General features: G+C 35.1%; 1 protein-coding gene across 4 annotated transcripts; it reads left to right on the top strand.

The window, feature by feature from the left end:
• The first annotated feature begins 5,743 nt into the window (after positions 1–5,743).
• Positions 5,744–14,272, top strand: LOC119693155. 4 transcript variants are annotated; one of them, XM_048628927.1, is made up of 12 exons: positions 5,744–5,821; positions 5,912–6,088; positions 6,711–6,825; positions 7,196–7,297; positions 7,405–7,491; positions 8,324–8,404; positions 8,639–8,734; positions 9,009–9,703; positions 9,946–10,084; positions 10,524–10,823; positions 11,820–11,913; positions 12,405–14,272. In XM_048628927.1, the coding sequence occupies exons 2-12, from the start codon at positions 5,921–5,923 to the stop codon at positions 13,450–13,452; spliced, it is 2,925 nt and encodes a 974-aa protein (XP_048484884.1). In that variant the 5' UTR covers positions 5,744–5,821; positions 5,912–5,920; the 3' UTR covers positions 13,453–14,272. The 4 variants fall into 4 exon arrangements, with proteins under 4 accessions (XP_048484884.1, XP_048484879.1, XP_048484892.1 ...); XM_048628922.1 differs by having other exon boundaries at positions 8,633–8,734; XM_048628935.1 differs by lacking the exon at positions 7,405–7,491.
• The last annotated feature ends 145 nt before the right edge of the window (positions 14,273–14,417 follow it).

The raw sequence follows: 14,417 nt of genomic DNA, 5'->3' as shown, positions 1-14,417 counted from the left end.
GTTGAGGCTGAATTAAATGGGTGGATAGATAGGGAATAACATGTGAAAGCTTCAATATTTACATGCGATCTCGGATTTTATGAGTATAGTCAATAGTATGATTGTGTAATTTTGATATTTGTTGAATGATTAGTTGATGAGTATTTTGTAAATGATTATTATTCGTATGTTATTGATAGTCTTGGAAATGTAAAAGGAATTAACGAATTTAAATACAAAACATTAAACATTAACAAATGTGAGCAAAACAATAAAAATATAGGTACCTAAGTACTCAAGACGTACCAGGTAATTTTCGTACCTGACCTACCTCTTAAACAGTGGAGCCATATTCGATTTTTGAATTTGCCTCGCTTTCTCAAGTCGCGATACTCGCGATTAGGATAGCAGATTCTCTGAGCGTGCAATAAAGGGAAGGAAAAGTACTCATGTCAAATAAACTTACTAATGTAAATTGACGGCAGTAGCAGATTCAACTAACAAGTTCAAAAAATTGTTTACAACTAATAAGTTCAAAAATCCAAAAAAAATTGTGCTGTAAGTTTTCCTAAAATAAAATAAATAAACTTGCAAAGATGCCGCCACTGCAGTCCTGTCAGTATTAGACCGCAAGATCAAATTCTAATATAAGACCTACCTAGTTCAGAGGTCAGTGACCTCTCCGCGGAACACTAATATTTTTGCTGGTTCCGTAAACGTCGTACCAATCTGAGTTTGATCCTAGTGGTGGCTCGCAAAATATTGAAACATGGACACTTGAAGTGAATGAGTAAAAATAAATTAGTAAAAGTAATAATAAAATCGTAAAACGAAACGCAGATTGGCATTTTTCGTTGGGGTGTTCCACTAGATGGTGGTGTTGTCACTGTAACTGTAGCTACAAACAATGTTATAGTCTCGTGGCAATCGAGGATATATATCTTATAGTATTGCAAAAAAAAAAAAACCAGAGAAGTTGGTTAGTATTATAAAAGTTGGTCATATTACAGAGCGTAAGGCCGTGGGTTGTTTAATACATGGGATTCATGATAAATTTATCAGAATGGGCGCCATCGCGTGAAGGTTTGAGGAACTTGAACGGTTACTTTCATATTTAAAAACAATGAATCAGATTGCTTAATACAGTCATATTATTATACGTAAGCCTTCAGTCCAGTTTTAACAAACACCAGCAGGTACTAATGAAACGAAACCAGGAATCATGTTGTAACTGCGGAAAGGCAGTACACATCCGTTTGAGATTGTATTGTATTGTATATTTTATTCAGAAACAAATTACATTGTGTTTGAATTTTTTAACTTAAATATAATAACATAAAATTTAATGTTCATAACAATCAAATATAATTAGGACATAATATTAATTAACAAGAAAAATTTACAATTGATGCTCATTAGTGATGAAGAACTTCACAATGTGTCACAGAGCAGGTCATCTTACTACAGAATGTCATAATAATAATAATAATAAAAAAATAAAAAAAAACTAATATAGCCGATTAAGCTTCCATTACTTACCTATCTTTCTTTGACTAACCTGCACAAATTGGGACAAAGGCCACTCATGTTATTTTCGCACATCATAACTAGGTATTATTTGAATGTACCTATAGTATATCCAATTTATACATTCTGTGAATGAGTGTAATTTTCAATGCATATGTTTTCAAGAGCTTACTACCACATAGTGTAGTAAGTATATAATTTACACATAGTTTATGTTAGTTTGATAAAAACTGACATATTTTTGAGTGAAATGTTGTTAGTAGCATTTTTGAGCTAAGTGTATGCAGAAGTATTCAATTCCAATTATACATATAAGTTCTGAGTTTTCTAAGTTCTTCAGTGTTTAGAATAGAATACCCTTTATTGTGCAATGTAAGAAAAATATAGGTAACAAATGATTTTTTTTAAATAATATTAGTAAGTACCTACAACAATAAGGCGGCCTTAGAAGAGACAATTTTAACGTAATAATTTATGGTGTCAGAGCTAGAGAAAGCAAAATACACCTTTATTCGAAATTATAAAACTGAATTTCTCAAGTAGACTTTGAAGGATATATAAATCAAAATGTACAAATTGAGGTATTATTATTGACAGTAATTTCTTCCGAATAAAACTAACAGGTAAGAATAAAATATAAAATGTGGTGCAGTGTGAAATTAAAATAATATAAATTTATTGATTTGGTGCATGCAAAATACTCAATATGTTGAAAGTATGGTTGTGCACATGTATATTGTATAACATGTGAACATAAACATATATAATTGTACTTATACATACAGCGAATGGTTCTATGTATATTGCATTGGGTAACTTTGAGAGGTAAGTATACCCTTTTGACTTAAGTACATGTTTGAATGATGATGGAGTGGATGCATACCTGATTTTCTTGGGAGGATCATTCCATTAGTTGATGGCCAGTAAAGTGTTATACTGAGGACATTAATATAATATTGGATGGATAGATCAAATCAAATCGAATCATTTATAATTTCCAAGATAAATTGTTTATTTACTGAACACAGTAGGTACATACACGAGTTACACGGAAATATTGCAATAAAAACACGGTATTAGAAAGAAAAGAAAGAAACATTTATTTGACTCACTGAACAATAAAAACAGAAAAGAAATATGTATTATAATAATTATAGTAAACAGACAGAAAAACGTAGGCATATATAATAATTATATATTATAATAATATATATAGACAAGCAGCATAATTATTTATTTGCCATTTGTGCAAGAGAGCTCTGCCTGGAAAGTGCTGGTATTCTGCCAGGACTGACTTGGTGAGTGAGAGGGGAGCCTCCGCCAAATACAAATCTGTGTGTGAAGTAAATACAGAAAAGTGTGTTGTGTGATACGGGATAAAGTATGATATAATTTTAATAGGATGCCAGAAGTGTATTGATTGAAGAGAGGAGAAACAAAGCAGCGATTGAAAGAGAATAATTTTGGGTTATTGATTTGTACTTGCATTGTTCACTACTAACATTCAAGTGAATCGAAATGGTTTTCTGATTTATGAATATTATTGGTGAATTTATTATTCAGTGATTGATTGGTTTTCCCTAAAGTAGCCATGGAAGGCGGCTCTAAGGCCTTAGCTTTAAGTTGATGGATTTATGTCTGATATTTTTATATAAGTTCTGGCTATGTGAGAAGTACAGCTTGCTATACAGCTGGGTTGTGCACTTGACTGAATTGTTTGTCGTTGAAATTAATTGTAATTGTTGTTACAGCCCGAGTACAGTGGCGTTACCAGCCCCAGTGGCGTGAATAGCCCCTGTGGCGTTACATTAAAAGCCCTGTAGCGTGAATAGCCCCTGTGGCGTTGCATTACCAGCCCCTGTGGCGTTACATTAAAAGCTACTGTGGCGTGAATAGCCCCTGTGGCGTTACATTACGAGCCCCCGTGGCGTTACATTAAAAGCCCTGTAGCGTGAATAGCCCCTGTGGCGTTGCATTACCAGCCCCTGTGGCGTTACATTAAAAGCTACTGTGGCGTGAATAGCCCCTGTGGCGTTACTTAACCAGCCCCTGTGGCGTTACTTAACCAGCCCCTGTGGCGTTACCAGCCCCAGTGGCGTAAATAGCCACTGTGGCGTGTTTATTATAGCCCTAAGTGGCGTGACTAGCCCCATGTGGCGTTTTGATGGATATCTAGAAAACTGTTGTGTGAATATAAGAATAAGAATGTAAAGAAATTGGCTATGCAGATTATTCGTTAAATTGTTTATTACATATTAAGTATTGTTGATTTGATACTTTGAAAACTGTGAGAAACAAAATGATTTACTAAAATGCAAATATGTTATTTAAATTGTCTATTACTTGTTGAGATTTATAAAAGTATTGGTGATTTTGATATTCAGAAAACATTTGAAGGCATACAATAATTTAAATGTACTTAAACAAAATACTACCGATTATTATTCGAATGATTACTGTCTTGTTGAGGTATAATAAAGTAGATATCAATTTATTGGTGATTTGTTACTGTTGAGATTGATAAGTAATTCGGTTTTTTTATATAGTTATAATTGTTGATGGAAACAATTTGTATTATGTTATGTTAAACATAGTCGACAGTATTGATGTAAATACATGAGAGCGCGGGAAGCTCTTACTGAGGCGCGCGGGAACCCTCACGCGCAGAGGAGACGTCTGCGGAGGCGGGCCGTGTCGCGGATGCGGCTGCGGGGCTGCTCAGCGGAGGTGCGTGGAGGAGGCACTTGCGGTGCGCGCCGTGGAATGGTTGCGGTGGCCCGTGGTGGGCGGCGCGGCAACACGGCTGTGCGGAGGCTCGAGCCGGGCGGTGCGCGCGGCGTGACAGAAGCAGCAGCACCGGCAGTTGCCCAGGCACTAAGTGGCTGAGTTGGTCATGCTAACAGGCAGCGTGTGTGCGGAAGAGGTCGCCTCTTCACGAGGGGCACTTGCTGGCAGGTTTTCCCAGGCCGAATACGGTGCTGGTCAGCGCAAGCTTTTAATCATTATGTTTGTTTATTTTTATTACTTTACAATTATGGCTATGACCTTTTAATTTTACCTACTATTTTACAATTCATTTATAGTTTTATTTTGGTTTATATTGTTTACGGTTTGTTCAGAGCCCTTAGCATGGATTTTCATCATGGGCGTAGGGTGGAATTTATCGAGTAATTTCGTATTCTGGCGGTCGGTAGAAGAACTAAAATTTTCATCAAATAATTTTGGACGGAATTTGTGCTACGGGCTCAGAGGGGAGGATTGTTTTTAATTTTATGGTCGCCATGGCCAGCTTGTTAATATATACTTAACAAATATGTTATGGTTATTAGCGTATCAATATTTTTGTAAAATAGTCTGTTTATTTTGTCTGTTCTTAGTTATGTCAGAATTGCTCAGATATAAATGGTTAAATGTTATTAAAAGTGTAGGTATAAATGTATCTTATTTGTAGGTCCTATCTTAAGTATACACGCGAGGACGTGTGTCAGATCAGAATTGGCCGAATGTTAACATGGTGATGTGGTATAGTTATTATTATTTGTTTATTAACTGTTGAGATTAAATAAAAAATTGGTTAGTAATTTAAAAGACTTTAAAACGTACATTCTCTTTTAAACATTTGTATTAAATAAAAAATTTGGTTGCCAAGAATTAATTTTGTTATCTTTTGAGATATTAATAAAATTGTTATGTTTGGTAATGTGACATATGCACTTAACCTATACAAATTTCAGTATTATTGTAATGGTAATGTTAGATTTTAGTAAGTGTTGAGTATTTGATGTCACAATAGGTCATAAATGGCTAAATGTTATTAACTGTATTTTATATTTTACTTATACACGCGAGGACGCGTGCGTGGTCAGAATTGGCCGAATGTAAACAAAATGGATTTTATGATCTGAATTGTATTAAATAAGTAATGATCTTTTCCATTGTAATGATCTTACTTGTAATTTGGTCTTACACTATTATTCTGAGATCTGGGAATGACATCTGTTCTGTGATCGCCCATTGTCTATGGTTTGTCTGTGATTAAAAATAGAGGAAGTTACTTCCGGGATCCGCCATCTTTAGCTAGGCGTTTGTTGTTGTTTTGCGCTGAGCAAAACAATTATTTTATTATTTCTTATTAATTGTGGAATGATCAGGTTAAAGTGTTGTAAAAGTAATAAATAAGTAAGTGGTAACAAGTGAGTTTAATATTGGTGCACCCTCCCTATCGGATTTGTTTACACGTTTGTGACCTGCGTCTTCCCTCAGCCATCATCAGCCTTGTGACCAGTCTTACACCTCCAATAATTTCCACTTTTCCGTAAGTTATCACCAAGTAGACAATACCCTTTTCATAAGTTTAAGTAACCTTTGTATGTATTCTTGATTCTTATCTTTGATTGTCTTTCAGCTGTCTGACATGATTCGGATTCGCAAGTGCGTCGTAGATGGCTGCAAATCTGATGTGGGATCTAAAACCTCCCGGTGGCCGCATGACCCTCGAGTTTCAGATGTTTGGTTGGACACTCTCAAACCATATTGTTCCGGGTTGATGGGCCTACCTAGATATCGTCTCAGGGAAAAAGTTGTAAGTTTGCATTCTTATCAGTACCTAATATAACACATGAGGCTTATTATCTACTTATCTTATACAATATATAATGTATATTCATACTTACACAATATGCTGATGACTGTAGTCCCCAAAGGTGTAGTCAGAGGTGACTCGAAAGCGAGCCACCCGCTTTTCGCTGAATATTTGTACTATATAGCCGTCTTTGAATGACTACAATGTACTTAGGGTACACAATCTAGACATATTTATACAGGATTCCTCACAGTGTTTTCCTTCGCCATAAGATTATACATTGTATTGAAATTCAAAGAACTCATTGGTACTTACCTACCTATACCTATTGGATTTGAACCCACATCTCTGGTGTGAGAAGTGGGCGCTTACCGGATTGAGCTACCATCACTCCTTATCTTTTAGGTATATCAGTAAGATACATTTCATACTGGTTTTGGTGTTAGTGTCACATGTCCCCGGGGTGAAAGGATTAGCCAGTCAGATAATATGTTGTCACTGACTGCCCAGGGTGTTCTAGATGGCATGGATACATTTATTTAACATTCAGTTGGTACATCACCCTTGGATACAATCAATTTTTATGTGTAATACTTATGTCTAACATGATTGAAAATTTCAGGTGTGTTTGAAGCATTTTGAACCCAAAAGTTTCACAAGAGGAAGGAGGCACTACATGGCTGTACCATCTTTATTTACAGCTGAGGAAATTTCATCTGGCAAGCCAAAATATGAAAGTAAGTAGTAGTAACCTACTTACTAATATAGAGTCAATTAGAGTGAAATTGTTTAGTTAAAATAATAAAATGACTCACAGCATCAGTCTGCCAACATTAAAAAAAAACTCAAGTTTTGGTTAATGTAATAGTTGCCCATATGCCACTCACTTTCAAGGAGCTCTTCATTCATCACTTCCTATGATTCTTCCTTCATTATCATACCCTACTTGTAAAAATTTCAGGCTTGAGGGTGTCACATACTACATTTACCAGTATTTCTTTATAGAGCATACCACCAATGCAGTTGCAGATTTTATAAACTATGTTGAATCTTGTTTCCTATTGAATGATTATTATAATTATCATTGTTTTACATTTTATTTTATAGATTTCCACTCCATGCATGCTAAATGGGATCACGATTATGCAAAGAAAATACCTCTCAATGCACCTCTGGAAACTACCAAAAGACATCTGTCAGGATCAGAACGTATGTACTCGTAACATACTATTTATTACTTACATTATACCTAATTATTATCTAAGACATACCCTATCTTAATTTGAATTTTTGTTAAGTAATTGTTTATATTACAGTGGAAGACATTATAAAAGTGTTAAATACAGTGAACCTTGAGCATTCATATGCACTGCCACCCAATAAAAAAAAGAAGTTTAATACTGGTACTTCACTTTAATTATAATTACCTAGTAGTTGTTATTTTATTGTGTGTATGTATATATTTCTAGTGTAATCCATTTGTCCTTACTTGGCACTAAAGGTAAACAATCTTAGTGTGTCTTTTTATTAGAATTTATTTAAAAATTAGGTTTTAAAATGAAACATAACAAACAATGGAATACTTACTAGCAAAAATGATTAATTTCGTATTTAACCATTTATTTTAGCTGTAGAGTACTTGTTTAATAATATTTTGATTAAAAGACACAATCAAAGTATGGTGCAATCCGTGCAATCGAATGTATTATTGTATGATAGTTATTGTAGTAAGCAGTGCATACAGTAGTGTAGTATTATAGTTAGTATGACCATTACCGCCCTAAGGCATGCGCGCGGCGAGACGGTAGGAGAAATCGGCTACTTCGTCTGGCACGCTCGTGGCGGCCCCGCCCCGCACGTCCCCCGCAGTGCACAGCGGTAATGGTCACACTATAATAGTAGCAAGTATAATATAAAGTATATGCACTGAAAGAAAACTAAAGTACCTTAGAAACTTTTAGAAACCTGTTTTTTAATCTCGGATACTAAGTTCAGGTGAAATATCGTTCGTTCGGTGACATATCGGCAGGACAATCGGCTGTTGATGAACCGTTCAGAATTTGAATCATTGATGAACCGTCAAATCAGTATCCGAGATTTTAAAAAAAATATTAGTTGTAGCAATAGTTTTTAGCAAAAGACTTATGTTAGATAGAACAAACCTATTATTTTGATGACATTTTAGAAAAAACCTATTATTATAATCTTAATTAAAAAAACTATTTCTAATTTTAGATGGTAACGACACTAATGGCTCGTGTGGTTCTAACTCGCAGAGAGAGTTAGATAATTTTAACATATCCGCAGCAACAGACAGTAAGTAGTTCACTACATTTTTTTTTAGGTATTGCCAATTTCATATTTGATAATTAAACTATTGATTCAACTCAACTGCAACTATTCTAGGTTTTGCCCAAGAGCTTTGTTTCGAAAATCCTACATTAAAATTTGGAATTCGACATTCTACTTCTGTCGAATTGAACAATTTATTTCTTCCCAAAAGAGAGATTTAACTCTATTACTTCTGAAAATCACTGTTTTCAGTTTCAGGAACCATTCCTGATGATATTACGACCGCAGAATGTACTGTTCGTATTCCGGAAGTCATATCTCCTAGCTGTTCAAGAAGGTCCAATGTGACATTAGGTAAGCCTACGACGTAGAGTGATTTAAGTTTTTATGCACTTTTTATCCCAGAAGCGAAGCTGGCGGAGAAGTTAGTGTATTATATTTATTTATTAGAAAAAAACACTCCCCAATTTAATCAAAAATACTCTTTCAATTTAAGGTCCAGGTAGGGTATCGTTTTTTTTTTTAGCTATAAATCCGCCTATTATTAGTTCTTAGTTCGAATAATACTATCTAAAGGTATTTATTATTTTAAGTAAAATACTAAAATATTTTATTTTCTACTTTTCAGAAACCAAGACGGCAAGGAAAAGACTTATAAAAAGTGTACAACAATTAACCCCCAGATGCAAGAAAATGTACCAAAAATGCTCGACTATACTGAAATCCCGTCGCCGTATAGTTCAGTCATACCAGGAGCGAATAGAAAAAGCTGAAAAACTAAATCAGAACAAATCTTTTTCTGAGCTTGTAGAGAAACTGACTCCTCAAGCCAAGACATTCCTTAAAATGCAGGTCACGCTCGCCAATAAACACATAAAAAGACGGAGGTTCACAACTGAACAGAAACTCTTGGCTCTATCACTCCAAAAGCAAAGTCCGAAAGGATATAAATTGCTGCACAAGATATTTATCTTGCCTAGCAGGCGCACTCTAAGAAAATTTACTCATCATATTTCTCTTGCACCGGGAATAAATGAAAACATATTTACACAACTAAAGGAGTCAGTTCGGAATTGGGATGACAAAAAAAAGTGCTGTTCCATTGTATTTGATGAAGTGGCGTTGACACCTCATTTGACATTCTTAGAATCTGAAGATCGCATTGACGGTTTTGTGAATTTTGGTGCCGAAGTGGAAAGGAAACTATGCGATCATGCCCTTGTTTTTATGGTTCGAGGTATATGCACTTCATGGAGACAGCCCATAGCTTATTATTTATGTGAAGGAACAACTCCAACTATTAAGTTGAAAAACATTTTAAAGGTACTTACTTATTTATTTTGAAGTTTAATCTTTAGTATTTTTAATTAAATTTAATTTTAATTTAATTAAATGACATCAAGGTTAAATTAACATTTAAGGTAGTTTCTCTCCAACCCGTTCAATCTTTCCGCCCTGTTAAAATTATGTATTGTAACAATCAGGGATATGAAGATACAACTTTAAGTTGTAATATTTAAAAACATTACTGCCATTTATAAATAAATATGTTTCCAATATTGCAGGAAGTAGTAACTGCTGTCTCTCAAACGGGACTTCTTCCAAAAGCGCTAGTATGCGACCAAGGGTCGACGTTTCAATCCTGCATGAACAGTATGCGAGCAGATACTCGCAGATGTCAATTGCTCCGTAATGATCCCCCAAGTAAGTACCTGGAATTCCTAACTGTCCAAAATATGACTATACACAGGTGTCTTACGGCCTCGATGCCACATGAAGGGTGTACAATATCTAGCAAGAATATAGATGTAGGGTACTAACTCGCAATAACCTCTCTTATTCCATAATTGTTAATATTGAGAGTGAGCGACAACTCTGTTTTAAAGTGGGATTTTGAAACTTTGCTGTAGTAGTTAGTGACCCTGATTGCTATCCCGAAGGTCCTAAGTTCGATTACAGACCGGGCCGGTAATTTGTTTTAATGTCAGATACTCTGGTCTTGGGAGTTAATATGTACCCATGTATCTGTTTAGATATATCAGCTGTTCGATACCTATATTACAGTCTCTCCCTAGTTTAGATGAATGGCTGTGTGTGAGATGTTCCTACACTTTAACTATAAAAAATCCTATGTCTTTTTCAGATAACAAAGTGGAGATTGATGGTCATGCGCTGAACATAATTTTCGACCCTCCGCACCTCATTAAAGGGATACGGAATAACTTTTTAAAAAAAGATATGATGTTTAAAGGAAATATAGCTAGATGGAGTGACATTGTCGAAGTGTACAAAAATGACTGCCACGTAGGAGAAATTAGAATGCTTCATAAATTAACAGATGAACATGTCATCCCAGATAAAATAAGGAAAATGAAAGTTAAAAACTGTACACAAGTCCTCAGCGAGCGAACCGCTGCAATGCTCTTGTTTACATCCAATTATGGTTTGTATATTTTCGTTTATTAAACTACTAAAGACTTGTTATTTTCATCACGTCGATGAAAATGTTCAAATATCTGCAATAAAAAGTGTTGTTCTCTACTATAGGCTATTTTTCAAATATTATTCTAGTGCTAAATGGTTATTATTAGTGTAAGATAATAGGCAGATCATTAAACCTAGTCAGAGAAGGCCTTTGGGCAGCTTGAAAACATCTGGTTGCCCACTTACCCGGTAACTCTCTCAGCACAATCACCAACCCGCACTAGGCCAGCGTGGTGCATTAGGCCTAAACCCTTCCTTCATTGGAATGAGACCCGTGCCGGAGATGACGACCTGATGCGCATTGGTTTCTAACTTTTGACCGATGTGCCAAGGGTTCTGAGTTCGACCGGCAGGGGTACATATTTGTTTAAAAAATCATTTTATAATTAATGTTAAGTAATTTCTCCAACGCGCCCGCCAAGCGTATGGACCACGAAAATTGGGTTATTTTCGGGGAGGCCCTAATTTCACTGTATGAAGATCAGGTATCATTATATGCACCTCGGTAGTGCTGTGATGGATGCTTTAGAGGGCATAATGTCATCATCATCGTCAGCTAATCCACTGCTGGACATAGATCTCTCCCAAGGAGCGCCAAAACACTCTGTCCCCGGCCTTCCGCATCCAGCCACTACCGGCTACCCGCCTAAGGTCGTCGGTCCAGCTGGTAGGAGGGCGTCCCACGCTGCATTTGCCTGTTCCTGGTCTCCACTCGAGAACTCGTATACCCTAACGGTTATCGGTTTTTCGGCAGATATGACCAGCAGACTTCAGATTGCATATTTGACAGCTATATCGGTAACCTTAGTCCTCTAACGGATAACCTCATTTCTGATACGATCCATCAGAGAAACCCCAAACATAGCTGTCTCCATAGCACTCTGAGCTACTTTAGGAGCGCTATTAATATGTTACGATTAATAGCATACTAATTAAATTATATTTTTTCCCTCAGGCACGCATGCAGATGGTTCGTTGGTTAGTTCAACCATGAAGAATACTGCGGAAGCAGTCCTATTTTTTGATCGAGTATTTGACAGCGTGAACGGGTAAATACCTATATAAATATTAAAAATGCTATAGGAATAAGGGCCTGTTTCACAATGTCTGGATAATGGCCTGTCTTTTAACCTATCGGTTAAAAGACATGCTGTCACTGTCTAAAAAATAATGATAGAGTGTGATAGCTTGTATTTTAACCGACAGGTAGCCATTATCAGACATTGTGAAACAGGAAACATTTAAAAACCTATATCGCTAAAACTATTATAGATATCGAAAATATATCATAACATTGCTTTTGTATTGCTTTAACTTCAAATATTATTTTGCGCGAATAAAAAATATATGATCATACCAATTACAAGTTTCCTCATGGTGTTTTCCTCTTTGCCCACGTGGAAAAAATTCATAGGTAAGGTAGAGCGTCAAAATTTCATGAATCATGTACATGGATATAGTTTTGATATTTATCTGAACAATACCTACACTTCAAATATTTTCGAGAATAAATATGTAAGTAAAATTTGATAAATTACAGGTCCCGTGGTGGCTCGGCTCCCGGCAAGATGCGAGGACCGGTTAAAGAAATAAATGGAGAGTGCAAACATCTGGACTTTTGGAAGGAGAGTATTAGAGTTTTGCAGGATCTATACTATGTAGATACTAATGTTGGTGATCGAAAAAGGGTACCCAGTGTAAAAAACTGGATAACAACATTAGAAAGTTTTATAAATTTGTGGGTTGAGCTTAAAGATATGGGTGTAAGCTTTTTTTACACTCGTAATTTAAATCAGGACCCGTTAGAGAATTTTTTTGGCCGAATACGCGCACTTAATTATAGGAATGTTAATCCTGACCCTTATTCGTTCATCTGCTCCTTTAAGTCTCTGTTAGTGACTGATGTCCTCGGCCCACATTCTCCGAACTCTAATTGCGAGGAGGATATGGGGGAGGCTATCTTTAATAAGGGATTAATGTTCGAAGTCCATGGTGCTCCAGCTAGTTTGCCTGTTGCAGGCCCTTCCCGTGAGCCGCGAGCATCTCCGTCGCCGTCGCTGCTGCAGCAGGCGCGCGAGGAGACGCAGAACGTCCGCTCTTCTGCCTTCACTGCCGGATTTGTATCACGCCAACTTATTAAAAAGATACCTTGCACTGATTGTCGAAAAACAATGTTGACTACCGAAATTACTGATGTACATGACTGGGTTACACAAAGAGAGCGTAGGCTTTTAAAGGGAAGAAACTTAAAGTATCCAAATACTAAATTTATCATTTTGTTCCGGAAATTAGTAACTTGCATTAATCAATATTTAGAATATCATAGTCACCAAAAGAGTGTAGTAAAATATATTAAAGTAGAATTTCTAAAATCAGCAGATGTAAGCTGGTTGGGATGTAGTCAGCATTGTCGAGAACTACTAGATATGTTTGTCAGTCTGGTGTGCCGAGTTCAAATTCACAATTGGTGCAATTGTATCAATAAAATTATGAAAGGGTCATTTTTAGGCAAAATGTCATCATCATCTATGACCCCTATGCAAGAAATTGCATTTAAAAAATATACTACGTTAAGAGTTAAAAAGTAGGTTGACTTTATAATCATTGTTAAATCGTATTTTTTGTTTCAGATCGCCTAGCAGTATTAGTTAGTTGATATATTTTATAAGATTTTACATTGTTATTATTTTTAATTCACTTATTTAACATGAATTGTATTTTTTTTATAATAAGTTAATGATTAATTAGCTGTTATTATGTTAATGAATTTGAAGTTGTAAATTAATTTTAAGTGACTTTGTTAATGTCTTAACTGTATTTTTGTTTACTTACTATTTTGAATAACATATAATATATTTAAGTTGTTAATTCATTGTAAAAGGCACTTATTCAGTTTTTAAAGCTTTATTTTTGTACAAGCACAAATCATAAGTATTTATTAAATTTTGGTAAATATTGGCAATCGCTGAAGAATGTATTTTTTATAATTAGGTGATGTATATTTTTGTTTGTGCATTGTAAGTGGTAAATTAATTTTAAGTGCTATTAATTTAGTTATTTTAAAACTGTTTTAGTTTACTTAAGTTGTTAATTCATAAGTGACCGATATTTAGTTAAATTTAAAGCTGTATTTTTGTACTTGCTCTATTAATAAATTTAATTTAGGTAAATTGCACTATGGATCTTTAATATACCTATGTAATCATTGTTTTATTAACTGTTTTAACCTTATTGTACAAAATAATACCACAACGCTTATTTTATTATTGTATAGAATATTGATAAGTTAATTATGTACCCTCTTGTACAAAGAAAAGTTATATATTTTTGTTCCTTTTGTAACACTTATTCATGTAGTGATAGTAACATTTGTTATATTATTTATAATAAATTGTTGTATAAGTTGTACCTACTTTCGTTTCATTTACAGGAGATTTACAGCTTTGTTTTATTACTGGGTATAATAAAAACTGAAACAGAGCCATCTAGCGGCCACCGTAAAAAAAAAAAAAACAAAGAGTATATAATGCAATCATTTCAATGTGAGGGCTTA

Source organism: Plutella xylostella, chromosome 4 (assembly GCF_932276165.1).
Source record: "Plutella xylostella chromosome 4, ilPluXylo3.1, whole genome shotgun sequence".
Taxonomy (NCBI): domain Eukaryota; kingdom Metazoa; phylum Arthropoda; class Insecta; order Lepidoptera; family Plutellidae; genus Plutella; species Plutella xylostella.
This window is presented reverse-complemented; position numbering and strand designations above follow the sequence as displayed.

Coding starts and splice junctions, on each gene's coding strand:
- LOC119693155 (XM_048628922.1), top strand. CDS start 5,921: ATGATTCGGATTCGCAAGTGCGTCGTAGATGGCTGCAAATCTGATGTG. Junction 8,405..8,632: donor CATATCCGCAGCAACAGACA/GTAAGTAGTTCA, acceptor CACTGTTTTCAG/TTTCAGGAACCATTCCTGAT. Junction 9,704..9,945: donor AGTTGAAAAACATTTTAAAG/GTACTTACTTAT, acceptor CCAATATTGCAG/GAAGTAGTAACTGCTGTCTC.